Source organism: Balaenoptera acutorostrata, chromosome 17, assembly GCF_949987535.1.
Source record: "Balaenoptera acutorostrata chromosome 17, mBalAcu1.1, whole genome shotgun sequence".
NCBI lineage: Eukaryota > Metazoa > Chordata > Mammalia > Artiodactyla > Balaenopteridae > Balaenoptera > Balaenoptera acutorostrata.
This window is the reverse complement of record NC_080080.1, coordinates 906806-932344: the sequence shown is the minus strand read 5'-3', so window position 1 is coordinate 932344 and position 25539 is coordinate 906806. Positions and strand designations below refer to the sequence as shown.

The window sequence follows — 25539 nt, the reverse complement described above, 5'->3', positions numbered from 1 at the left end:
ACGGGTTCGAACCCTGGTCCGGGAAGATCCCATATGCCACGGAGCAACTAAGCCCGTGCACCACAACTACTGAGCCTGCACTACTTCGGGGTAGAATGCCTGGGTCACAGTAAATTTCTGTTAAACATTTTAAGAAACTACCAAATGGTTTCCCAAAGTGGCTGTAGCATTTTATACGCCCATCGACAGAGTATGAGTGTTCCAGTCTCTACACACCCTCACCAACATTTGGTGGGGCCAGTCTTCTTAAGGGCAGCCATTCCATTAGGATGTAGTGTATCTCAAGTCCTAATTTGCATTCTCTTTCCATTTCAGACATTATGTCCTCACGTGGCCACTCGACAGCACACGTGTCCCTGGCCTTCATCCCACCGCCCAGATGCCTCCTCGGTCTATAGCGTCATCTCACAAACTGTGACAGGTCTACAATGAAGTAACTCAGAAATAACAAGGAAGAGTTGAGAAACATAGCTAGCTATAGGACAGAGTAATTTTATGACTGTTGAACCTAATAAAAATGTTGGACTTTTATGTATATCTATGGTTAAAATTTTTTCTAGTAATTCATTTTTATTGTATTTTACATAATTATGGGTCCACAACAGATTGAAAGATTTTAAAACTTCTGGTCCCCAGACAGTTTGGGAGCTCACCCTGAGTGCTGGAGGGCCCAGGGCTCGGCCCAGCGGTCTTGCCTCGCCACTGCTTTAAATCATCAGCACCTCCTGCATCCACACCCCCAGTGCATGTCACTTCATCCCTCAACTCCACAGTCAGGTCTTTCTATGATTTTCACTTGGATGTCCTATCAGCCTCTTAAAGTGTCCCAATTCCTCGTCTCTCTAAACCTGGTCTATCAGCTGCCTTCCCATCTCAGCCCTGTTCTTGCAGACAACCCCCCCCCCACCATGAACTTGACTGTCATCTGCGATTCCTCTTTCTCTCACACCCACAGCCCCCCACCACAGCAAATCCAGGGGCTCCACTGCAGCCAGAACCACTCTTTCTCACCTCCACCGTGTCCTCCTCTCCCCTTTTTCCTCCCCGCCCCGGCGTGATCAGACCCTGCCACAGCCCGGGTCTCATTCACAATCACGGCCCTCCCCTCCAGCTTTGCCCACCGCCCTCTGCTGATACCTTGGTCTCCATCCCAGGGCTCCAGCCACACGGGGCCTCCTTGTGGTTCCAACGCGCCAGGCACACTCCCACTCGGGGCTTTTGCCTAGCTGTCCCCTCGATGCTCTTCTTCCAGCGTCCAAGGGGCTGTGCTCCCACTTCCTTCCCTGGCTACCCCCGCCCGTCAGCCCCCTTACGTGGCTTCCTTTTTCTGCAAGGCTCTGGTCACCGTCTGGCGCTTGACCTCTGCGCACTGCAGCCCCCTCTCAGCCAGTCTCATAGACTCTCACCCCCTCCAGCTTTGCTCTCCCAGCCGCTTGCCGGGACCCCCGCCCTGGAACTGACCCCCAGTTTCCTGGCGGTGCCTCAGCACCTGCCCAGTTCAAGCGCCCGCACCCGCTGGGGATGGCCCGGTCCCTGCTGCCAAATACCCAAGGAGTGGAGGGGCTGTCTGCGAATGACACCCTAACCGTCGGCACCCCCTTAGCAGAGACCGGCGAAGCAAGGCGGAGGGAGGAAAGAGCGTCCCGGGCGGTGGGCACTGCACGGATAGGTGGAGAGGTTCTGGAGGCTGCAGCAGGCTCCTTGGGCGCAGGTGGGGCGGGGGGTGGAGGGCGGAGAGGGGCACCTTCTGGGCTCTGGCCTGCGCCACGCGGAAGTGCAGTCGCCAAGGCGGCGAGGGTCCGGGGGCGGTGCCCAGGGGGCGGGACTGCGGGGTGGGGCTCCACGGCAGCCCCGGATTGGGCGGGGCTTGGGCTGCAGACCCCGCTCTGCCCCGCCCCGGCGCAGGCGCAGGGAGGGCTTCGCCGTCGGTTCCCAAGGCAACCGGTTTCAACAGTTCGAGCCCAGCGCGTGTCTGGAGGCCTCCTGGCGCCGACCAGCCGGCATGTGCGCCGCCGAGATGGACCGTCACGTTGCTCAGCGATACCTGCTCAAGCAGCGGCTCGGGAGCGGGGTGAGCTCGGGGAGGCGCCCGGGCGTCCGCCGGACCAGGCCACCTGCAGGGCGTGGGCAGGGCCAGTCGGAGGACTGTGGCCTTCCACTCTGCCAGGGACTCCTGGGCTTGGGTCCTGCCTCCCCCAGGAGCTGGAGGTGTGGCCTGTTCCCAGGGAACTTGTCACCTGGTTCTGGGAGACAGGTGACAGCCAGGACCCCTAAGGCCCCAGTTCGGACCCTGGTGCCCCATCCACCCACCGTCCCCACCCACCACCCCCGGCTCCCGGGGTGCCTCTCCCGTGCCCACAGAATGCTCTAGGGAGACCGGGCACACGTCATCCAGTCGCTGAGGGGGAAGGGCAGATCCCAGGCTCTGCCCAAGAAGGGGGAAGGGCAGATCCCAGGCTCTGCCCAAGAAGGGCTCTGCCCACTCCATTTACTATCCCAGTAAATGGAGTGGGCAGAGTGGAGGCCAGAACCTTGTGTGAGCCCATGTGCATTTTTTTTTTTTTTAGAGAAATTCACGTTCTTTCTTTCTTTCTTTCTTTCTTTATTTATGACTGTGTTGAGTCTTCGCTTCTGTGCGAGGGCTTTCTCTAGTTGCGGCAAGTGGGGACCACTCTTCATCGCGGTGCGCGGGCCTCTCACCATCGCGGCCTCTCCTGTTGCGGAGCACAGGCTGCAGACGCGCAGGCTCAGTAATTGTGGCTCACGGGCCCAGTTGCTCCGTGGCATGTGGGATCTTCCCAGACCAGGGCTCGAACCCGTGTCCCCTGCATTGGCAGGCAGATTCTCAACCACTGCGCCACCAGGGAAGCCCCCCATGTGCATTTGTGATTGTGATTGTGTGAGCATGTGGGACTGTGTGAGAGTGTATGTGTGAAGGTGTGTCACTGGGTGTGTGCAAGTGTGTGATGAGGGAGGGGAGAAAAGAAAGTGCAAGCAGCCGTGCAAAGGCCCTGAGGCAAGGACCTGCTGGGCTGTTGGGAAACAGCAGAGTTGAGGTAACTGGATAGGAGTTCTGGGGGGACAGTCTTATCAGGTGGGGCTTTGAGGAACTGCAAGGACTTTGGCTCTTACTGTGAGTGACACGGGGAGGGTAGCAGCCATTGGTACCACTTTACAAGGCTCAGCCTGCCCACTCTGTTGAGGATGAACAGTGGGAGTGGGTGAGAGAGAGTAGTTAAGAGGTCAGTGTAGTGATACAGGCTGGAGGTGCGAGGGGCTCAGACCAGGGCGGGGGCAGCAGAGATGGTAGAAAGTCTTCGGATTCTGATGAATCCTGAAGGTGGAACCAACAGGATTTGCTGACAGGCTGGATGGGGTATACGAGAGAGGGCTCAGGGTGACTGAAAGGATGAAAGGCTGTCGGAGAAGGGACAGGCTTCAGATCCTGCCCAGGAGCTCCCTCCCATCTGTGACCTCATATCCTCCTGGGGCCTCCCCAGATGCTCTCTGGCCTCCAACCCCCCTTTGTTCCTATCAACCTCCTCTGGAGGCCTGCAGCTTCGGGGGCCTCGCCCCTCACCACACAGCATCCCTTCCCCGGAACCAGAGCAGGAAGGAGGAGGCTCATGCCTGCAGGGGGCGGTCTGGCGGGCAGGGGATGGCCCTGTGCCCAGCAGGCTGACCGCCCTCCTCCCCAGGCCTACGGCATCGTGTGGAAGGCGGTGGGTCAGAGGAGTGGCGAGGTTGTAGCCATCAAGAAAATCTTTGATGCCTTCAAGGATAAGACGGATGCCCAAGTAAGTGAATAGGAAAGCGGTGTGGGAAAGGATGAGGCAGGGTTGTGGGGTGGCCCCCCTGCTGCCTTGTGTCTGGAAGGCACAACTTGAAGCCCAATCACAGCAGGTTTCTGGCATTTCTCAGAGCACCGCCCCCTGTGACCTCATGGTCCAGCGGGTGTGCAGGTGGCGAGCATCAGTCCCTTCACATCCTCTCCAGACACGGGCTTCCTTCTTGCTCTGCACCCACACTCACATTTCTGTCTCCTTCCAGAGGACGTTCCGGGAAATCATGCTGCTCCAGGTGAGTGGCCAAGGCCGTCTGCCTGCTTCTCCAGGTGTAGTCTCTCCAAATAAGGGGAAGTCTGGCCCCTTGACCCCCAGGGCACAGCCCCCGCTCTCTCCCCAGGAATTTGGGGACCATCCCAACATCGTCCACCTCCTGGATGTGATCCGGGCAGAGAATGATAGGGACATTTACCTGCTGTTTGAGTCTATGGGTGAGTGAGGCCTTCCTCAGACCCCAGCCCCACCTTTGTCCTGGCCCAGGATCCTCCCACCCACATCCCAGTGGCCTGGCTCCCTCTGTATGTTCCTTTGCTGCTTGGGTCCCTGCAGTAGCCAGTGCACTCAGCTTGGGCAATGTCCCTGTGGAGCTGGAGAGTGTCAGCCCCCAAGGCCTGGTGGCAAATATCTTGAACCCTGTCTATGAGGCTTCTGCTTTGTCCACTGTTTGCAGCTACATTTTCTTTTCTTTTTTTAATTAAAAAAATTTTTATTCATTTATTTAACTTCTGGCCGCATCGGGTCTTTGCTGCTGCATGTGGGCTTTCTCTAGTTGCGGCGAGCGGGGGCTACCCTTTGTTGCGGTGCGCGGGCTTCTCATCGCGGTGGCTTCTCTTGTTGCAGAGCACGGGCTCTAGGCATGTGGGCTTCAGTAGTTGTGGCACACGGGCTCAGTAGTTGTGGCTCCTGGGCTCTAGAGCGCAGGCTCAGTAGTTGTGGCACACGGGCTTAGTTGCTCCGCGGCATGTGGGATCTTCCCGGACCAGGGCTCGAACCCGTGTCCCCTGCATTGGCAGGCGGATTCTTAACCACTGCACCACCAGGGAAGCCCTGCATTTTCTTTTTTCTACTCATTTGATAAAGCAAAGGCAACATGAAATAAAGTATAAAAATAATTCCACAAACTTTTATTGCTGTGCCAACAAAGACAGTGGGCAAGCTTGAGAAGCCATCAGGGGCTCCTGGGCAGTGCGCGCATCCAGGACACGGCTCTGAGGTTGGCCGGTGGGACCTGGGGTCTGTGGGCATTGGGCAGGCTGAGGCGCCCCCATGAGGGCTCAAAGTGGGCCAGACTGGCCCGCTCTCCCCAGGCCCACCAGACTGACCTGCACACCCCCCCAGACACCGACCGGAATGCCGTCATCTGCAAGGGCACATTGCTAAAGGACACCCACAAGCGCTACATCTTCTACCAGCTCCTGCGGGCCACCAAGTTCATTCATTCAGGACGAGTTATCCACCAGGACCAGAAGGTGCCGCCCAAGCCCCATCCACTGAGCTCCACGGCCCGCACCCCTACTCCAGGGTCCTCAAGCCGCCACCCATGTCAGCCCTCAGCCCACCTCTTTTCCCCAGCCATCCAACGTTCTCCTGGACGCCAGCTGTTTGGTGAAGCTCTGTGACTTTGGCCTCGCCCACTCCCTCAGCGGCCTCCCTGAGGGGCCCGAGGGCCATGCCCTGATGGAGTACGTGGCCACGCGATGGTACCGGGCTCTGGAGGTGTTGCTGTCCTCGAGCTGGTAACGGTGACCTACCCCCACCCCGCCGCCACCTCCCCCTGCAAGTCCCCCTGTGCTCTCCTGCCCCGCCAGGGCCCTTGGGCCTTCTTATGCCCCCAGTGTCCGAGACCCCCCAGAAGTACCTCCTCCCACCCCCCCCTCTGCCTCTGGGGCTCCCCCCACAGCTCCACCCCTCCCTGCCCCAGGTACACCCCCGGGGTGGACATGTGGAGTCTGGGCTGCATCCTGGGGGAGATGCTAGCAGGGCGGCCCCTGTTCCCCGGCGCCTCCACGCTCCACCAGCTGGAGCTGATTCTGGAGGCCATCCCACCACCCTCTGAGGAGGGTGAGCATGTGTGCGGGGGTCCGCCGGGCACCAGGGACACTGAGGGTCAGAGCACACAGCTGTGGGAGGGACAGCACCTGCCGGACCAGGACTGAGAATGCAGGACAGCCGGGAGGGGATGGGGGTGGTAACGTGAAGGTGGAGGGACGAGGAGCGTCCGGAAGCCTTGGGAAGAATGGAAAGGGCAGGCCCTGCCGAGGGTGGGCCCAGAGAGGAGCTGCTGGGGGCTTCGGGGAGCAACTGGACAGAGTCCACCAGGGCCACAGGGTCCACGAGGGTCAAAGAGTGCTCATGAAGGGTCCATCCGGGTCAGGACAAGGGCAGTAGCTCGGCGGAGGGGTGACAGGAGCGACCCACACTGTGCTGGAAGCCAGACAGGGATGTTGGCAACGAGGTGGAGGGAGGCGGCTGGGTGGGGTGCCGCAGGGGTCCTTCCTTCTCCCTGGGGGAGGGGGACGAAGGACAGCGTTGGAGGAGCCCTGTCCTCTCCCCGGGTTTCTGCGCTGATGGAGAAGGCAAGGGGCTCCCCTGTGGAGGTGGGAGCACAGGGTATGGGGGACACGTGTGCACGTGTGAGCGTGCAGCCTACGGAGGGTGCAGGAGTGTGTAAGGACTGGCGCACGTGTGGGTGTGCTTATGCACGAGTGGCGGCACACGACCCGGTATTCGGGGTTTGAGCCCTGCCAGAGAGCCGAGGCCCTGCAGAGAGGAGGTCGCTCAACGGGTCAGAAGCGGTGGCCGGCGACCCCCCTGAGCTGCCCCGCCTTCTGCGCCCACTCCCAGACTTCCTGGCTCTCGGCTCTGGCTCCGGCTCCTCGGCTGTGCAGCGCCTGGGGTCCCGGTGAGTGCGGGGGCTTCGGAGCCGGCCCCAGCGCCCTTCCCGCAACCTTCAGGCTCCCCAGCCCAGAAACTGTTGGTCAGGCTAAAAACGAGGAGGCCCCAGTGTGGGCGCAGTTCGCCCTGGGCCGGCGGCAGGAGCTGCACCGGGCCTTGGAGAGGAGGGGACCTGAAGGGAAGCAGGGGTCTGGCGAACCTGCCCGCTGCCTGAGGGTGGTGCTCCGGAGGGAGCACGGAGCAGGAAGGGGGGGGGGCGGACCCTGGAGCGGCGGATAGGCCGGCTGCCCACAGGCCGGGGCAGACACTGGACACCTTCCTGCCCCCCGACACCCCCGCAGAGGCCCTGGACCTCCGCAAGCGACTCCTGGTGTTTGCCCCCGACAAGCGGCTCAGCGCGGCCCAGGCCCGGCAGCACCCCTACGTGCAGAGGTAGGGGAGGCCCGGCGGCCGGGCAGGGGTTGCCGTGGGCCGGAGAGGTCGCAGGGCCTCGCCCGCCGGCAGCCCAGGTCTTATCTCCCCAGCACCCGCCTCGCCGGCCCCCCGCAGGTTCCACTGCCCGGCCCGGGAGTGCGCCCTGGAGGCGGACGTGCGGCCCCCGGTGTACGAAGGAGCCCAGGTCTCGGCCACCGAGTATCGCAGCCGCCTCTATCAGGTGCTCCGGCCCGCGACCCCCATCATCCCCCGTGCACGCACCCTCGAAGCCTCCCCTGCCCCAGCGACCCCCAACCCCCTGACGCCCACCCCGCGCACCTCCGAGCGCCCCCTCGCCTCTCGCAGATGATCCTGGAGCGCAGGGGTAACGGCCGCGTCCCGAGGGAGACGGGCCTGGGCGGCGTCCCCCCGCCCCCGGCGGCCCCTCGCAAACCCAGAGCCGCGGCCAAGCTGCCCTCGGGCTCGCCTGCGCGGAAGCCCGGACGCCAGCCTCGAAGTAACCCCGGTCACGGCCCCGCGCACGGTGTGTGGTCTGGCGGCCGCCCGCGCGGAGCTGCTGGGGTCCCTGCTGTGTGGGACCACCAACCGTCAGCAGCGCGGGACCCCTAACTCCGGGACTTGATCTTCCGACCCCACAGATGTCCCCGGCGGAGCCAAGGACCCTCCCAGGCAGAGCTCGGCCCCCCTGCACCAGCCTCCGCCCCCAGGAGGTCTTGGGAGAGGGAAAGGGCCCCGCTGGGCGACGGCAGGGCTCCCCTCGGCATCCTGCTGGGTAGGTCGCGGGAAGGGGGGCACGGGAGGACCCCTCCCGCAGATCCTTCGCGACGGTGCCAGTGATCCTGCGACACGCCCCTTCCCAGGTGAAGCCCAGCGGGAGGGGGGCGGCGCCCTCCTTGCCCTCGCAGGCCGCCGCCCAGGTGGCCGTCCAGGCCTTGATCCGGAGTGACCGGAACCGGGCCGTGGTGGCAACGCGGCCGGCGCGCGACCGGTGAGCCCGCGCCCCTCCCGCCCTCCCCTCCCTTCCCCCTTCCTTCCCCCTCCCCCCCTTCCCCCTTCCTTCCCCCTCCCCCGTCCGCTTCCCTCGCCTCAGGGCGCTCCCTCCACGCCTCCTACGATGATCCTCGTCTGCTTGCAGGTTCCTACCTGGCCTCCCTGGGAGGCCCGGCCCGGCCGGAGGATGTTCAGCGCCTCGGCCTCGCAGGGGGCCAGGGGGGCGCGCGGGCCGCGCTCGGGGGCTACTCCCAAGCCTACGGGACCGTCTGCCACTCGGCGCTGGGCTGCCTGCCTCTGCTCCCTGGACCCCGCGCCTGAGCCGCCCTACGGGTCTTCAACCGGCCATCCCCGGAGCCCAGCCTCGCGCCCCTCCCCCAGTCCCTGGATTGCCCCTCCTCCAGGCCGCGCCCCCCTCCCCCGCCCCCCCGCCCGAGACCCCAGTGCTCTCCACCCACCTTTTCCCCAACCCGCCCTCTCCTGGCCACGTTTGAGTTCTGGAGCTTGTCCAGGCCTCTGGGGGAGTAGATGAGGCTCGCACTCCAGCCTCAATCACCTTCTCCGATAAAGTATGGTCTGTGCCAGCCTGCCTACCCAACTCTCCTCCTCGGCTCCCTGCAGCCCACCCCTTTCCGAGGACAGAGCCCTTGAGAAGCCTTGTGGGCACCGTATGCTGTCACCCTGGGCTCCTGTCTGGTCACCTTTGTCCCCAGCAGGCCTGCCTGGTGCTTGAGCACATCAGATCCCAGCTGGGGCTGCTGCAGGCTGTGCCCAGGGTGGTCCTGGCAGGAGAGGGTCTTGTGCAGTGCATCTGTTGCCTGGGTGCAAGCTACCGTGTGACCACATTTGTGGTCTTGAGCCAGAGCGGGAAAAGGGACAAGATGGGGCAGCGGCCCTGACTGGAGTCACTGTCAGCGAGCCCAGCCCGTGCCCCAGCAACACAGTGACTGGCACCCAGTTTGTCTCCAGGCCTTGGTTGGGGGAGGGGGAGAACAGCTGGAAATGTCTTGCGGGGCTCAAGGCTCCCTCCTCTGGTCATCACCAGGCAAAGGGCCTGGTGTGAGCCCAGGCCGGGGAGGGGGGTGGTGGGGGGTGGCAAGGAGGTGGGAGGGGCCCAGTGGGCGCTGAGGTGTCTCCTGGTCCCATGCATGCCTCACACCGCATCTGACCCTGGGTAGCGGTCAGGACACAGGGAGGCCACTTCTCGGCTGCCTGGCAGGAGGAGCTCACAGCCTAAGGGTTTCGGCCTGTGCGGTGAAGCCAGGAGCAGGAAGCTCTGCCCTACTGTAAAAGACACGGGCTGCTGAGGGGGAAGGGCGAGGCTTGGGCAAGGAGAGCTGGGCAGAGGGTGGACCCAGACCTGGCAGCTACAAGAGAGATTCAAAGACAGAGAGAACAGGGCTTGGGGGAAGGCCAAGGATGGGGCCACCACAGTTCTGGCTTGGAGGTGAGCTATTCACGAGATGGGGACTGCCCAAGGGGCAGTTGTTTGCATTTCTAGAGCCTGAGGCATAGCCCCAAGTGATAAACAAGGGGGACAAATGAGACTGTAGGATGAGTGCCACTGCCCAGAAAGGGGCAGGGGGCCCAAGAAGTCCAGCCCTGAGCGCAGAGGCAGTGCTGCTGGGGCTGGAGCGCTAGGGAGGCCCAAACAACTGGGCAAGTGGCTGCTTGGCACCCAGGACAGCGGAAGCCCCAGGTCAACGGGAGCTTCGAGACGAGGCTGGGAAGTGTCTGCTGGGCTAGGCAACCAGGGGCTGTGCCTACACAGAGGGCCAGGTGGCGGCGAGGATGGGCAGTAGGCAGCTAAGTGTGGCAGTGAAGTGAGGCCTGCACAGGAAGGGGCTGAGAGGTGGAAGGGGTCTGTGTTGGTTAGAAGATGCGGGTAGAGGTATGGCAGTATAGAGGGGGAGGGGTCTTTAGTACACTCCACAGGGATGGGTGGTGGTGTCCAGAGGGAATCTGAGAAGTTCATAAGTCTAAAGTTGGCAATATATAACTGGGTGATTGTATACATATAATTATATATACACACACACACACACACACACACACACATATATTTGGGAACATGCTGGAATATTTTGTGCATTGTTTTATTATTAACACCAAAATGTGCAGAATCACATTTGAGGAGATGTCTTATTGAGCACGATGTGGAGGATGCAGACGGGAGGCTCTGAAGGCCTCTGGCCTCTCCCTGGGCAGAACCTCCACTTCCTGCGAGGGCCTCCCTCAGCGATAGGCTCGGCCAGGTCTGCTGAGAACAGCTGTGCACCAGGCCAGGTAAAACCAAACTCGTCAACAAGCACGTCAAGGCCCAGAAATGCTCCAGCTTGTCCGGCTCCCCAGTGACCTTTTCCATTCGAACCAAAGTCTCTGCTGTGGTCCCTGGGTGGTGGCTTTGGTAACCGGACTGCGAGCCGCCAGGGAGCAGGTGTCCCCCTACCCCACCTCCCCTCCCTTTTCCAGCTGCTCAGTCAGAACTGCTGCCTCATTCAGCAGTCTTGTTCCTTAAATCCTTTCCCAGCCAGAGCAATTGGGGTTCCTTATACTTAAAAAAAAAAAAAAAACTATTTAAAAAGAAATAGCGCAAACACTAATTTAACAGTACTAGCACCTACTGTGGGAGGCTTTCTAAGCATTTGGTGCCCAAACGTGTCATTCCAGATCTACTGTCCGGAGATAAAAAAAAGATACAAGAAAGCTAAGTGGGGAACGTTGGACAGATTTTTGGGGGGTTGGTGACAAAGGTGGAAAGAATGCAGAACAAGGTGGAGTTGGGGTCTGCTGGGCACCTGCAGGGCAAGGACCACTCCCACCTCACGGGGCACGGAGACCCCTCGGAGCGGTGGGCTGGGGCTCAGGTGCCACTGCGCCTTGTCCTCTGCCCTCACAGAACAGGAGCTCCGCATCCAGCCCCTTTCTGCGGCGCGGCTGGGGATGGCACCTGTGAACACGCGTCTGCCAGGGACCTTTTGTGAGGGTAGCACCCACCTGACTACTGTGCCGCAAAGCCTGGCGCGCTCGCTCCTCGCCGGCGCCCCGTGGGAGCAGCGCCACGGTCCTCGACAGGGCAGCCCCTCAGGGGCCCCCTCCCCACGCTGAAGGGATGGGCCGCCAGGAAAGGTGCCAGGAGGGTGGAGAGAGGCAGGGCAGGAAGTGAACCCGGCGACCTAGGATGCAGGTGGGGAGGACAGGTCCTGAGAAGGTGGGAGGCCTTGAGAGAGAATGGGGCTGCCAGGCACAGAGGAGAGGCCGCAGCACAGCCAGAAGGCTATGAGCAGAGGGGACCCCTGAGACACAGACACCCTGAGACACAAGGACCCCAGAGAACGGGGGACTGAGGCACAGAGGAGGGCCCCCTGAAAGATGGGGGACTGAGGCACAGAGGCGGGCCCCCAGAAAGTTGGGGGACTGAGGCACAGAGAGATGGGTCCCTGAGGTGATCCAAAGGGGACCTGAAGCCCAAAGAAATGGTGGAGTCAGATGCAGAAGAAGGGCGGGTGGTGCTGAGGGTCCAGAGACTGAGGTGTGAGAAGAGTGGGAACTGGGGAAGTAGGGCAGGGGGCAGCTAGGGGCTGGAGCCCCTAGGGAGGAGAGACCAAGGGGCAAGAGGCAGGGAGGACCACCAGGTGAGCCTCAAGTGGAGCCAAGCTCTGGCTCAACCAGGTTCCGAAGGCTTTGGCTGAGGAACAGGTGTTCTGCCTGACCGTGATGCCGGCACCCCGACCCGGGCTGGTGGGCCAGGAGACTCACTTCTTGCTTTTGAACGTACCCAGGAGCTTGGGCATGAACTTGCCCACCTTGCTGTCCCTGGTGTCCTCTGCCGGGCCCTCCCCGGCCCCCGGGCCCCCGGGCTCCTCCTTTTTGCAGAAGACCTCGAAGCGGCTGTAGACGCGCTTCTCTTTGCGCATGCTCTCCATGCGGCGCAGCAGTCGGTCGCGCTCCTCCGCGCTGGCTGGCAGCGCGCGGTTCAGCCGGCCTTGGGTCTCCAGGCTGTCTGAGAGGATGATGGCAGAACATTTGTTCTTCTCGGACATGTCAGGGGCCAGGCCGCCGGCAGCTGGTGGGTGGCCCAGCTCAGGGCTGCTCTGGGTCAGGGTCGGCGCGGGGACTCCGCGATGCTTCTGGCAGTGGGCGCTGATCTGCTCCAGAATGGCTTTCGTATCATCCCGCAGGTTGCTGCTGTACAAGGCATTGGCCGTGGCCGAGGCCACGCGCGCCTGCGGGCCCCGCTCATCTCCTGTGGCAGCCTCGGTGCTGTCAGCCCGGCTTGGCGATGGCCGCCGGGGGCTCTCAGGTTGCCCGTTCTCCTGTGGCACCGGGAAGCTGCCCTCATCCTCTGCGCGCCGCTCACCCTTGGGGCTTAGCAGCTGCCGCAGCCGCACAGAGCCCTTGCGTAGGATCTCCATGGGGCCACCAGGCGCCTCCTCCGTGGGCCCGGTCTTTGGAGACTCCCCGGAGAAGGGGAGGGTGAGGCTGCCCATGCGCTCCGGCACAGGGGGCCCCGGGGGCCCCGGGCTCCCCCTGCGCTCAGGGCAGGCGGAAGCGGGACTTCCCTTCTGCTCGGTGAATCCCGTGGTGGGCCTGTCTCTGTGGCCGGGAAGCCCTGCCGTGGGACTTCCCTTCCGCTCGGGGTAAGCTGAGGTGGGGTTCCCTTTTGGCTCAGAGTGGGGCGTCTGGTGCGCCCCGGGCCGCTCGGGTGGGGGGCTGTCCCGCCCTCGCGGGGAGGCGGAGCGGCCCCGGGCGGAGGGGAGGCGGGAGGGCAGCCGCTCAGCGCCGCCGCTGCTCCCGCCCAGTGTGTCCAGCAGCTGCGTGGCGGTGAGAGCGGCGGCTCCCGGCTGCCGCTCCACCTCCTGGTGCAGCTGCTGCGTGAAGGAGTCGCGCAGGTCTAGCAGGCAGCTTTCGAGGCTGCGGCGCTCGCTGCCACCGCCCCCAGGGGCCGACACCTCCTCCCGCCACGCCTGGGACAGGACAGCCTTGCTGTGGCTGGCGACCGTGACTGCTGCCCCCACGCCGCCGGCGTCTCGAGTCGGGCCCTTGTATTTCTCCAGGAGCTCGGCCACCTTGGTGGAGACAGCAGAGCGCATGGCCTCGCCACCGGACGCCGGCATCTCGCTCGCCACCTGCTCCTTGGGCGGCAGCTGCCCCTTCTCCGTGGTGGCCGCAGCGGCTCCGCCCGTGCCCTCCGCCTGGGACGCGCTGAAGATGAGCGAGGAGCGCAGCCGCGAGCTGCGCTGGATCAACGGGTTCGGGCGCAAGCGGAAAGAGTCCTGCTTGGCCAGGCCTGCCTCCAGGCCCTCGGGCTCGGGGCCGTCACCACCACCGCTGCCGGAGCTCGGGAAGGACGCGGGCGCACGGAAGCTCGAGGTCAGCAGGTCCCCGGCGGCCACCCGGCCCCCAGAAACCAACACGTCGTCTTCATAGGCCTCGGCCTCCATGGGTGCGGGCAGGCCCTCGTCGCCAGCGTCCTCACCGTGACAGCCGCTCAGGTAGGAGGCGAGGCGCCAGTGCCGCAGTCCCGCCCGCCCCTCGGGCCGGCCTCTGCGCTCGGGCTCTGGCTTGGGCACAGTCTCTGGGCCTAGCCTCGTCACCGCTTGGCAAGGGAAGCGCTGGCCCAGGTTGGGGCGTGGGGCCCCGGCCGGTTCCAGAGCGCGGGGCCCGGGCCCGAGGGCAGGGTCCGAGCCATGGCGCACCTCCCGTGAGGCACTGGATGGCACGTAGTCCAGCCGCTGGTGTCCGTCCGGGCCGAGCTCCGGAAAGCGCTGCCCGGCGCCCGGCGCGAAGTCGTCATGGTCCGCGAAGCCAGGGCGTCCGGCGCGCAGCTTCTCGAACAGGCCCTGTGGGCGCGCCGGTGCAAGCTGCGGATCCCACTGGTAGCGCTGCTGGTAGAGCTGGTCGCGGTGGAAGTGGCTGGTCTGCAAGCGGAAGTCATCGCCGTGGCTGAGGAACGTCTGCCGCGACACCTGTCGCGCAGCGGCGAAATTCTCCACGGCTCCCGCGCCGTCGGCAGCCGCGTAGCTGTGCCTTTTGAAGGCGTCCATCTCTGGGTGCCGCGCCTGAAAGAAGCCCCGCGGGCCCAAGAGCTCCCCGCCTGGTCCGGCCTCGGCGTCCAGATGCCGCGACAGTGGCCACAGCCCCGCGTGCGGCTCCAGGGCGCCCCCTGGCATCCGCGGTGACTCCTCTCGACGGAGGGCCGACAGGAAGTGGCGGTCGGGGTCGAGGAATGAGGGGAAGCCCAGGCCTTCTTCCCGAGGCGGTGGGAACAGGTGGGCTCGTTTGGGTAAGGAGAAAGGGGTCACCGCCCCGGTCACGTGGCCACCCATGAGGGGCCCAGCCCCCGTGTATGGAGCCAGGGCGTAGGCGTCCATGCGGGCTAGCGCCCCGGCGGAGGGTACCAGCGGCTCGGACTGTGCGAAGAGGATGCGGAATTCCTCATCGAAGCTGGAGACCAGCTCGCCCTGGAACACGTGTGCCAGGCTCCGGTGGATCTTCTCGAAGGACCACATAAAGCTGGGAGTAGGGTGGGGCCAGTCAGAGGGAGGGGGCGTGACCAGTCAGGGGAAAGGGCGGGGCCAGGGTTAGGGGGAAGGGGCGGGGCCGAGTAATGACCCAGGCCCGGCAGGACCGGGTGGAGCTGTGTCAGGGGCTCCAGGAGGAGGGCTTCTGGAGAGGAGGCCCTTTAATGGGGAGGTGCTGGGGCTGGGGTGGGGGGGGCAACGGGGCTGGGCGCACCTGTAGCTCCCACTCATCACCACGGCACAATCCACTAGGAGGAACTTCTCCTTCACGTGGCCCTTGAAGGACTTCCCAGTACGGCAGTAGTAGGTGGGGCCCGCCACAGTGCGCACGCGTAGGAACTGGGGCAGGAGAGGCGTTACGTCTCTGAAGAGGGATTTTACCCCTTCCCTCCCAGCCATCCCCTCCCCGCCCTCCGGTCACTCACGTCCACGTGGTGCAGGTTGATGTGGCACTTGTCGGCCATGTCCAGGAAGTGCTGTGCGTTCATCTCATCTAGGAGGATGTAGACCGGGACGCGGCGCGCAGCGGCCTCCAGCACTTCACTGAGAAGGTCCACGTCGGTGAACATGTCCATCACCACGGCCACCACCTGCGGGGGGTTGAATCAGGGACGGAGGACAGACCCCTCCGCGGTCCCCACCATTCTCTAGCCATACCTCCACGCCCCCGCCCCCAGGGCAGGTTGTCTCTGGATGTCAACAATGGCCACTAGCCCATCCCAGGGGAGAGTGGGGTCCTGTCATGGAATGGGGGTCAGAAGGAAGGGGGCTGTCAGAGGGGATATGGGGCTGCTGGTCTGCTAGGTGGCCCATGATGGAGCCTGAGGCAGGCACAGGGCCTGCAGCTTATTAGGGGCGGGCTGTCCTTCAGCTAGGGGTGCGTGTTCAGCCCAGGGCAGAGAGCCCTGATGGCGCAGGGGGCAAGGCAGATGAGGCCCCCAAACCCCACTGCCTTACAGACGGCTGAGCTCCCAGGATCCCAGGGCAGGTATCGGGGCTGAGCCCCAGGCTCCATTTCTGCCCCTGGGAGAGGGTTCCCACGTGGGGGGCGGGGGGCAGTGGGCAGGGGCAGGGGTCTTTAGCGTCTGAACCTGCTGCCTTAGGGTCCATGGTTTAACAGGCTCCCATTGCTATTTGCCAACTGTTTGGGGTGCTGAGGGCACAGGGGTAAGAAGCCATCAGCTAGGTCAAGGGCAGAACTAGAGAGAATTCTCTGAACAGTAAAGCCAGGCAAGGAGGAACCCCAACCACCCCAGAGCCCCTGAGTTTCTGGGCACTGGCCATGACCCTGGGCAAGCAAACCTGTGCAGTCTGCAGCTTGCAATAATCAAACCCCTGATGACCCGGCAAGTCTGCCAGGGAGGCCTCATTGCAGCGTGAAGCCTGGAGAGGCCTGGCCAACCAGCCCTGGCCCCACCCTTGCCCCCTAAGCTGGGCATGCTATTTCTCCTTCACCCTCACACTCCTACTCATGCTTCAAGGTCCAGCTCAGGCTGCCCTTCCCCACTGCCCGCTGAGCCTGACAGCACACCTGCTGGGCAGAGCGGATCATCCTTCGAGCCTCATCCTTGATGCAGGGGCTGTCAGGTGGCGGCGGCTGCACCAGTGTGGTAACCTCAGTGCCCTGGAAGCCGAAGGTCAGGGGCCAGCCCAGGTCGAGTTCAGGCACTGCCTGGTCTGAGTTCACAGGCCAGTAGGTGCCCGAGGAGCCATCGAAGTCCATGTTGGGAGGGCTGCCTTCGGGGGGCTCGAGGGCAACGTGCTGCGGGGCCCGCAGGTGGCGGCTCACGTGCTCCAGCTCCTCAGGGCACAGGAAGGCAGGTGCTCCCTCGGACGCTAGGAAGCGGCTATAGGCCTCTGGCCCGCCCTCAGCCAGTGCGTCCACTGCCAGGCGGTAATATTCTTTGTAGTGGGGTGGCAGGTACCCGGGTGCCAGGGGGTTATCCCCCTGCGAGGAGCTCTGGGAGCGACGGGCCATGTCGGGGCCAGGGAGCTGGGGGAAGGGCAGGGAGACGCGTTACAGGGGCAGGGGCTCTGGGCGCCCCCCCCCCACGTGGATACGCATCATAGAAGGGGCTGTCAGTGACCTTGCGTGGGCTGTGGAGTTCAGCCCGTGCCTGGAGGTCTTCCAGGGCACCCCCAGAACCTAGCATGCCCCCTAGCTGGGGGAACATCAGAAGAACGCCCCGACACAGGCATCCCAGCTGTCTCTCGTCGCTCTGGCTGTACTGGCCAGGCCCCTGGTTTCACCAGGAGCCAGGGAGCATCTGGTGCCCCAGCTTCCTGCCAGGGGCTCTGGCTCCACACAAACCCCACTCAGGTCACTTTATGGCCTCTGTGGACCCCTTCCTCCATTAAAAAAAAAGAAAACAGTAATGATATTTTATGATAGTTGGAATGAAGAAAATATAATCCAGGCTTTACTGTTAAATTTACTTTTTTCTTCTGATTTTATGACCTGAATGCATTTTCGTGGCCCCTGGCACTGTGAGTGCTGGACAAGCTGGGCCGCTGCCTGTGTGTCTCTGCCCCCAGTGCCGGGGGAACCTGGGCTGCGCCCCGTGCCTCTCTGGCCTGCGCCCCGTGCCTCTCTGGCCTGCTACCTCCACTGTACAATGCAAGTCAGAGAGAAACAAATACTGTATGATATCACTTGTATGTAGAACCTAAAAGAAATACAACAAACTAGTGAATATAATAAAAAAGAAGCAGACTCAGATGTGGGGGAGGGGGAGGTACAAAGTATTGGGTGTAAGATGGGCCCAAGGATGCCTTGTACAACAGGGGGAATAGAGCCAATATTTTGTAGTAACTGTAAGTGGAATGTAACCTTTAAAAATTGTATTAAAACATTTTTTTTTCAATGCAGCTGTCAGGGTTGACCTGATAGCACACCTGGCCCAGGACACAGAGCTTGTCCTGGGACGCAGCGTTAAGCCCCATCCACAGACCCTGGCCACTCCTGCACCTGCCCTACAGGGTCACACACTCTGAGCCCCACAATCCACTTGCTGACCTCTCAGCCCTCCGAACCCTGACCCCTGCTCTCTGCCCCTGTCCACCATCCCATCTCAGACACCTCCCTGGGCCACACCCCAGGCACCAGCCCTCCCCGAGGCCTGTAATCCTGGCAGGAGCTTAGAGGCCTGTCCCTGCCAAGCCCGGCCCTGTGTGGCAGCAGCAACCTTTCCAAGTTTCTGGTCACTGCCTGGCTCCCTGCCGCACCCCGGAGGAAGTCAGAGCCCTTTGCTGTGGCCACTGGGCTCGCCCTGGGCTCCAAAGGTGCCTTTCCACCTTCACCGCTCACCTCAACTTCACATCAGCCACGCCCCACTGGCTCCACTCCAGCCCACCTGCCTCCAAAGGGCCTGCATGGGGGCCTGGCCTGGGTAAAAGCGGTCATCGGTCCTGGAAGGCCAGGTGCGCGTCTTTATTTGGCTCCCAGGGCCCATCTCCCCAGGATCCCTGAACTACCCGGATGCTCCTCCCCGTGGCCCGGAAGGAGGGTCCGCAGGAAGCCAATCCTGCCTAGCCTGCGGCTCCCTGAACGTCGGTCCTGGCGGGGGAGGCGGTTCTGCCAGACAACCCAGAGTGCCCCCCGCCCCCCCGCGCCCTGCAGGTGCCGCTGGACAAAGCTGACTGGATGGGGTCCATAGCCCGCTGCAAACTGTTGCCTGATAAAGTTGGGGGGTCAGGAGGACCTGGGGAACCTCTCCTGCCTGCCTTCCCTGGGAGGTGACAGGCTACTGAATGTGACATGGAGGTGGGGATGGGACATACCCGTGTGTCATTCAGTCACACCTGGCGGAGATGTTACTTGGTCTGTCTGAGGAAAAGCTGCTCTGCCATTCTTAGAGGGGGCACCGTACCCTGACTGTATCTGGTTACACATGGCCTCATTGTACCAGGACCAGACTGCGGCTGAGCACACGCGGGTATGAGTTGTGGGCCTGTTTGTACTAGGTTTTCACCCTGTACCTGATGACACTTTTTCGGGGGGGGGGGGTGTCTCACACTGTCTTTTTTTTAAATTTAATTTTTATTGGAGTATAGTTGCTTTACTATGTTGTGTTAGCTTCTACTGCACAGCAAAATGAACCAGCCACACGTATACACACATCCCCTCCATTTAGGACACTACAGTGCGTTAGGCAGTGCTCCCTGTGCTATAGATATGTTCCCATCAGTTTTCTATTTTATACATAGCATCAGTAGTATATATGTGTCAATCCCAAACTCCCAATTCCTCCCACCTCCCCCCACACTGCGGGGGACCCCCGTATCTGACAGCAGGGTGTGCGTGTGATCTCCAACTGTATGTGACTGGTGGGGGGGGGGCGCTATCCCGCTGACAGCCTTTGAGGGTGCCGCTTCCCAAGCCGGGGAGACCTGCTAGAAGGGAGGTCATCCCCTCCTACTTCACTGGGGAAGGGAATCAATACGAACTGCCCAGGCTGCATGCAGTGGGGGGACAGGGGATCCCAGGGTGGGCAAGGAACCTTCTCATCCGACAGGACTGGTCAGGAAGGGGCGCCCGTCGTGAGTGAGCCCGCCAGGTGGCCCTGGCCCACACAGCTATACCCATGATCCCGAAGACTTTATTCCTTTGCCTGTTTCCTTTCATGGGTCTGCACACCCCTGAACTGTGGACCGGGCAGTGGCCACTCCCAGCCAGCTGTGGAGAAGCCACCAGCGTGCCTCCCCTCACATTTGCCTACCAAATGCCTGCCCTAAGGGAGGGAGGGGCGCTTATCCCACCCAGGCCGATGACTCAGCAGGAATCCCGCGCTTTGGCAGCTGACCTCTGACCTCTGACACAGCGTCAAAGCCTCCAGGCACGGCCCTCAGGGCTCTAGTGGGCTCCCTTACCAGGGGCCTCCACCGGAAGTCTTTCCCACAGGGCAGGCCTGGGGTTTCATCCGGAGGGAAGGATCTGGGGCGAGCGCACAAGGTGAACGGACCCTGCGCCACGGAGACAGAGGCATTAGGCTGAGGGGAGGAGGATGGGGGTGAGATCCCGGCAGGGGAGGCTCATGGTCTGGAAGTGGGTGAGCTGCAGTTTTCCGGTGCACACTGCAGGGCCAAAGGGAGTTACTGAACCCCAGGGAGTTAGGCTGACTGGGCCGGGTGTCCCATCCACCCACCCCAGTCCAGGGACTTGGGCGCCAGGGAATAGGGGCCTTCCGCTCTCCCCTGCACCCTACGGTGTGAACCAGACCGAGCCCTGGCCACTCGGGCCACCCACAGGCCATGGCGGCCTAGAAGGGGCGCCCCAGGGAAGGGTCCCGGTCAGGCCCAGCAGACTCTCCAGACTCCAGCTAGGCCGCGAGGGCGGGAGCAAGTCGGGCCAGCCGGGGCTGGCTCGACCCGGGCCCGGCGCCTCTTCCCCGCTCGGCTCCTCCTGGGCCGGCGTCGAGCGAGGGCGCCCGCGTCCACACCGGCACACGCGGCCGCGGCGCCCCCTCGCCCCCAGCTCGGGCAGACCCGCCCGACCCCCGTGCACGCGGCCGCGCTTGCGCTCCCACCGCCCCGCTCTGGGTTGCGAGGACCCGGCCCAGGTGCGGGCCGGCGGGCCGCCCAGGTGAGGCCGCGCGGGGGGGCGCCGGTGGCGCCGACCCCGCCCCACCCTGCCGGCCCGGCCGCGGCCTCCCCCTCCCGCGCGCCCCGCCCGGCTGGAGCCCGGGGAGGGGGCCCTACCTGGCCAGGTGCGCGGGGTCTCGGGACAAGGGCAGCAGGAGCCGACCGCCGCCCAGCGGCCTCGCGGTCCGGTCGGTCCGGCAGCCACTCCCTGCCGCGGTCCGCCCGCCGCGCGGCCTGATTCACGCTCCCGCCCCCGCCCCGCCCGCCGTCCCTGCTGTCTGCCTGCCCGGGCAGCACCTGGGGGCGGAGCGGCCCCACCCGCGGCGCGCCCGCATTCCTCCGCCGGCCGCCCGCCCGCCGCCGCCCCCGGGACCCCCGCCCGCGCCCCGGCTCCCCCGGACCCCCGCCCGCGCCCCGGCCCCGGCCGTGCCCCCCGGCGGCGCACCCCGGCACCCCGGCCCGCTACCCCCGGAGACCGCTAAGGCCCCGACTTCCAGGGCCCCGCGCCCCCAGACGCCCATCTGTTCGCCGAAGGCTTAAGGTCCCTGAGCCCGACCCCTGAACCCTCGCCCCGGAAGTCAGGGTGACTCGGAAGTTCCGGCTCAGTCGCTAAGAAACGGGCCAGCCCCACGCGGGGGGCGGCGCTTCTGGCCTCGCCTACTGGCTGCGGAAGGCAGGTGAAGCAGGTGAGACGGTGGAGGCGGCGCCGAGCCCCGGGCAGGGCAGGGCCTGGGGACCTGTGAGCACAGGGGCCCCGCACCATACCCGGACGTCCCCCACCCCGACGCCCGCGCAGACACGCCCCCATACTCGGATGCCCATAAGTACCTGGGACCCGCCCCGGGCACACAGGGACCCTGACCGCAGATCCCCGACACACGCCGACCTCACACACGTGTAGGAAAAGCACTGCACCCAAGGGACCTTCCTTCCCACACGTGTGGACACCACCCCACACCAGTCCCCTCCCAGACCAATCCCGGCACCGAGCCCCCTCCACATAATTGGACCCCACTGGCACGCCCACGCTCACGCGTAACAGACACTGACTGCACGGGGTCCTCTGCACACACCTGTGGGCAGGGGACTCTACAGGCACACAGTGACCTGCACACACAAGGGATGCCACACGCACACTGAGCGCCCACATACATAGGACCCCCCCGTGCACATAGAACCCTGCATCCATACAGGACCCTACAAGCACACCAAGTCCTGTGCCTGCCATACTCGGGCACATGCCAGTTTCCACACATACAGGATGCTCTGCATGCACGGGGGTTCCCTCATGCACTGACCCCCACAGAACCCTGCAACATACAGGACACTACATGAGCACTGAGAGTCCTTCACGAACCAGGGACCCTGCATTACCGACCCCCACACAGACGTGGGACCCTGCAAGCACTCTGAGCCCCACATGCTCCTTCCGTGTGCATGTGTGCACACACATGCACAGACACACACGGAAGCCCTCAGCTGCCCCTAGGTGCCTCGGTCCCCCCAGCGTCCCCCGCAAACACTTCAGATCCCTACTCAGAACCCACCGCCTGGGGCTGGCCTCCTGAGGAAATGAATTCTGGGGTCAACTGAGTGGACTAGGGAGAGGGGTGTTGCTTCCAGGCCCTGACAACACCACCTGCTGAGGCCAAGACGAGAGAGGGTTGGGCATGCCTGGTGTGGGCGGGGGGCGGGGGGGGGTGTTTGTCAGTGTCTGGCGGCGGTGCTGGGGACAGTGGGGGCATGGAGGCTTCAGCAAGGCAGGGTTGGCTCAGGCTTGTGTTTAGGATGAAGCTGGTCCAGCTGGCAGCCCAGTAGTTTGGAGCAGGGAGATGGGTACCCGACATCGACCCTGGGGTGAGGATGGGTGAGCCAGGGTGGAGGGGCCAGGGGAATGAGGGCAAGAGGGACAAGCTGTGGCCAGATGTTCTTGACAGGCATTCCCACTCAGGCTGCTGGGCACACACACCCCAAGAACCAGGGGCAGGCGGGTGGGCCAGGAAGCCGGCAGGAAGCTGTGTTGTCGGGGTGATCCTGTGTTCCCCAGTTCGGCACCTGCTGTCCGTCCACACAGGTCCAAGCCAGTGTGTGATGCTGGCCCTACAGCCGCTGCCACTCTGACCACCCCCTCCCTGACCTTTCCTACTCACCCCCAGGAGAAGGAGCAGTAAGAAGCCGGGACCCAAAGCTGCGTCAGGGAAGTGGCAGACGTCCCTCCGCAGAGCCAAGCCAAGAGCCGCTGCTGGTGAGTGTGAGCCCTCTGACGTCCAACCCTGCTCAAACTCTGACTTGTGACACATGCTATGCAGCCACCCAGGGACAGTCCTTCCGGGAAGACCTTTCTCTCTGAGAATGGCCTTCAGGGGATCTCTGAGTCAGGCTTGAGTGTGGTAGACTGAGAATTCAGAGCTCAGATGTCCATTCCAGACTCTGACCCTGAGTCTTGTACCCCTGGGGCTGGGACTGGGGTTGGGGTCCCGGGGACAGTGTTCAGAGGAACGTGGCTTTAGGACACATGGAGATGGGAAGCAGGCCCGTGTGGACTGAATATAGGTTCTGAAACAGGGCAGGGCTTGAGTTCATGTTGGGAATTCTCAGACTAAGCATGTGGTCCACTCTGACCCTCTGCTCCACCTAGTCTATCCTGTGCTTTTTCTTGTCTGCTGCCGCTCCCTAAGGCCATCCTTTCTTTAGCCACTTCCAGGCTGAAACGTGACAGCTTGTCCTTGGCCTCCTGGTCCTGCTATGGGCCAGGAAGGGCATCTCGTCCCATGTCCACTCCTACCCATTGTTACTCTTCTTCTCTGAGTCCCATTTCTTCTCCGTCACGACACTCATCCGAGTTCTTTGCTAAGCTGCCAGCACCTTCCAGGCTGCGGCTCCAGGTCCTCCCAGCGCCCAGGCCTGTACTGGGGTCTGTGCTTGCTAAGAGAGCCCCACACCCTGTTGCTCTGCTGCAGCCCCTCTGCTTGGAGTGGGCCTGGACCCCAGAGGCCTCCCAGATCCCAAGATCTGGAGGGAGGGTGGCGACTGCTCTTCACACCAAGCCAGATTAGCCCCTAGCTCCCCAAAATAGCCCCAGCTGCATCTGAGGCGGCAGCTGTCCAGGAATGAGGATGACAGGCTCAGGCGCCACGTGCGGCTTCCGCCATTTCAAGCCCTAGGAACAGGCTGTGCAGTAGACAGGAGGCCCGGCCGGTGGGCCAGGAAACTGTGTCGGGGAGGGAGGGGGGATGACGGACCTCAGTTCTGCTACCTGCTGACTGTCCACCTGGGCCCTGGACCCAGCCCTCACCCCACACATTCCGAGCACTGTGCTGGGTAGCTCCCGCCCCGGCCCACCTGGCCAGGATGCCTGGGTTCTCTGCAGAGACACCTCTGCCTCAGTTTCCCTAAACAAGCTCCCTCCTTGGGCTCCCTCTACCTGTCAAGCATTGGGCCAGCCCGAGAGGGCTTCCTGTGCAGCGGTCTTTGCCATGCCCTGTGTGGTGGGCACCAGCCTCACTGCGCAGACGTGAAAGCGGGCCCACAGGTGTGCCGCGGTACACATCCACCGGGCTGTGGCCTCCTGGAGCCCTGCAGGACCTGTAGGTGGCTCGCAGGGTCACCACGCCCCTGGGGCTTGTCCGGAGCCTCCCGCACCTTCACACCCCCTCCAGGCCTTACCCGGTCCTGGGTCCGAAGCGCCTCAAGGCCCTCGCTCTGCAGTTGCTCCAAGGCCATGGCCAGCTCCAGCCCCTCCACTTGCACCCAGGCCTGCTCCTCCCGGAGCTGCTGCGGCCACGGCTGCATCTGCAGCTGGACCCGCCGCCGCCGGTCCTCCAGCAGCAGCTGCTCCTGGGCCAGGCACAGCTGGACCTCGCGGAGCCTCAGCGGCTCGGGGCCCCAGCCCAGCGTGAGGCCGCCCGCCCCGCAGCCTTCCACGTCCGCAGCGGGGACCGGCACCAGCTCGGACCCCAGAGCGGTGGCCTTCTCCGGCCTCTTGGCTACCTGTGGCCGCTCTGGTCTGGCCACTCTGGTGTGTCCCTGGGGAGCCAGCTTGCTGCCGGTCACGTGCCCCGCAGGGGCCACCCCTGCCTCGTCCCGAGGGCCCCTTGGGGCAGGGGGCGGCGGCTTGGCCTCAGGGCCCTGCTGGCCCGTGGTCTTCTGTGCCCTGCCCGTCCTCCTGGCCCGGGGTTTGCGAGCTCGACTTCGTCTGCCAGACATGGCCCTGATCTGGCGCCTGTGTTACCAGGTGTCTGCTCCCCGGGGGCCCAGGCTCATCGGCTGGCTGGCCTCGATCAGGCGGGCTCAGAGGGCATCCCTGGGAGGCCACGACGGTGGGCCCTCTGCTCCTGCAGCCCCTCGTGTCTGCCCTTCCCCTTGGCTGGTGCCCACAGCGCCGAGGCTCTGGCCTGGGATCTGTCTGTGGGCCTCACAGCCCCACTCTGCACGCAGGCTGGGCCACGCCAGACAGTTTATAGGGACTCGGCGTCGCGGTGGCTCACCCGGCGTGAAGGCTGACTGATGGGCTGACACAGCGCAGGACTGTATGGGCACGGGCCTCTTTGGCCAGACTGGGAGGGAGACTGAGAGAAACTGGAGGAGGTGACTCTCGGCAGCCAGACCGCCGGCTGTGTGTAGCGACGAGTCTGGTCTTGCCCTGGGCGGGCACCAGTGCCCCACCACCCCTGTCCCACCCCGTCCACCCCCGGTCGCAGGAAACTCCAACTGCAGCCCACAGGGCTAGGAGCCGCCTCCCCAGCCTCACTGGCCATCCAGACAAGACGCTCACCAGCCACAGACAATCCTAACCCAACTACCACAGGAGCCCCTGGCCCAGCCCACGCTGAGCACCTCAGCCCCCAGCCAGCGTGCTCGGAGGAGCCTGGGGCGCCCAAGCTTGTCTGGGGCATTCTGTGGCGTTGATGGACCCACTCGCCCCCTCGTGGTGGACTCCTGCTGGGGGCCAGGCTGCGCCGGGGGCTGGTGGAAGAAACTGGACCCTGAAAGGCCCAGGTGGCATTTTGTGGACTGAGATGGGGGGGTAGGAAGAGCCGGCCTGCCCTGAGGTGGGGCAGGGCTCTTGGGGACGCCCTGGTTGGGGGGTCCGGCTGCTCAGCCTGCAGGGGCCCAAGGAGACCCCACCCGGCCAGCCTTTGGAGCCCTGGGGACGCAAGTGGGGGAGGAGGGGCAGGGCCAGCCTGAGTGCTGGTGCCCCCCACCTCCCGCTTCCTGGTGGGAGGGAGGCTTGGGACCGACTCCTCCCCAGCATTTCCCCAGCCCGGGGC

General features: G+C 63.7%; 3 protein-coding genes across 6 annotated transcripts in view; 2 read left to right on the top strand and 1 right to left on the bottom strand.

Annotated features, from left to right (window-relative positions):
* The first annotated feature begins 2002 nt into the window (after nt 1-2002).
* Nucleotides 2003-8486, top strand: MAPK15 (mitogen-activated protein kinase 15). The gene is given in 16 exon segments (XM_057531870.1): nt 2003-2071; nt 3699-3797; nt 4051-4080; nt 4186-4276; nt 5184-5314; nt 5418-5581; nt 5767-5906; nt 6690-6747; nt 7035-7172; nt 7290-7395; nt 7521-7698; nt 7814-7947; nt 8036-8123; nt 8126-8163; nt 8311-8377; nt 8380-8486. Coding segments are annotated over 16 exon segments (1638 nt in total).
* A 1765-nt stretch (nt 8487-10251) lies between these two features.
* FAM83H (family with sequence similarity 83 member H) lies at nt 10252-24725 on the bottom strand. Of its 4 annotated transcripts, XM_057531841.1 has the most exons (6): nt 20387-20641; nt 17997-19651; nt 16221-16682; nt 15115-15279; nt 14904-15028; nt 10252-14681 (listed from the first exon to the last, which is right to left on the bottom strand). In XM_057531841.1, the coding sequence occupies exons 3-6, from the start codon at nt 16665-16667 to the stop codon at nt 11921-11923; spliced, it is 3498 nt and encodes a 1165-aa protein (XP_057387824.1). In that variant the 5' UTR covers nt 16668-16682; nt 17997-19651; nt 20387-20641; the 3' UTR covers nt 10252-11920. The 4 variants fall into 4 exon arrangements, with proteins under 4 accessions (XP_057387824.1, XP_057387821.1, XP_057387822.1 ...); XM_057531838.1 differs by lacking the exons at nt 17997-19651; nt 20387-20641 and adding an exon at nt 23936-24725; XM_057531839.1 differs by lacking the exon at nt 17997-19651.
* The window catches only part of IQANK1 (IQ motif and ankyrin repeat containing 1), a 29445-nt gene continuing 28379 nt past the window's right edge, over nt 24474-25539 (top strand). Inside the window, 1 exon segment of the mRNA XM_057532409.1 lies at nt 24474-24553. Coding sequence (XP_057388392.1) covers nt 24474-24553 — 80 coding nt within the window.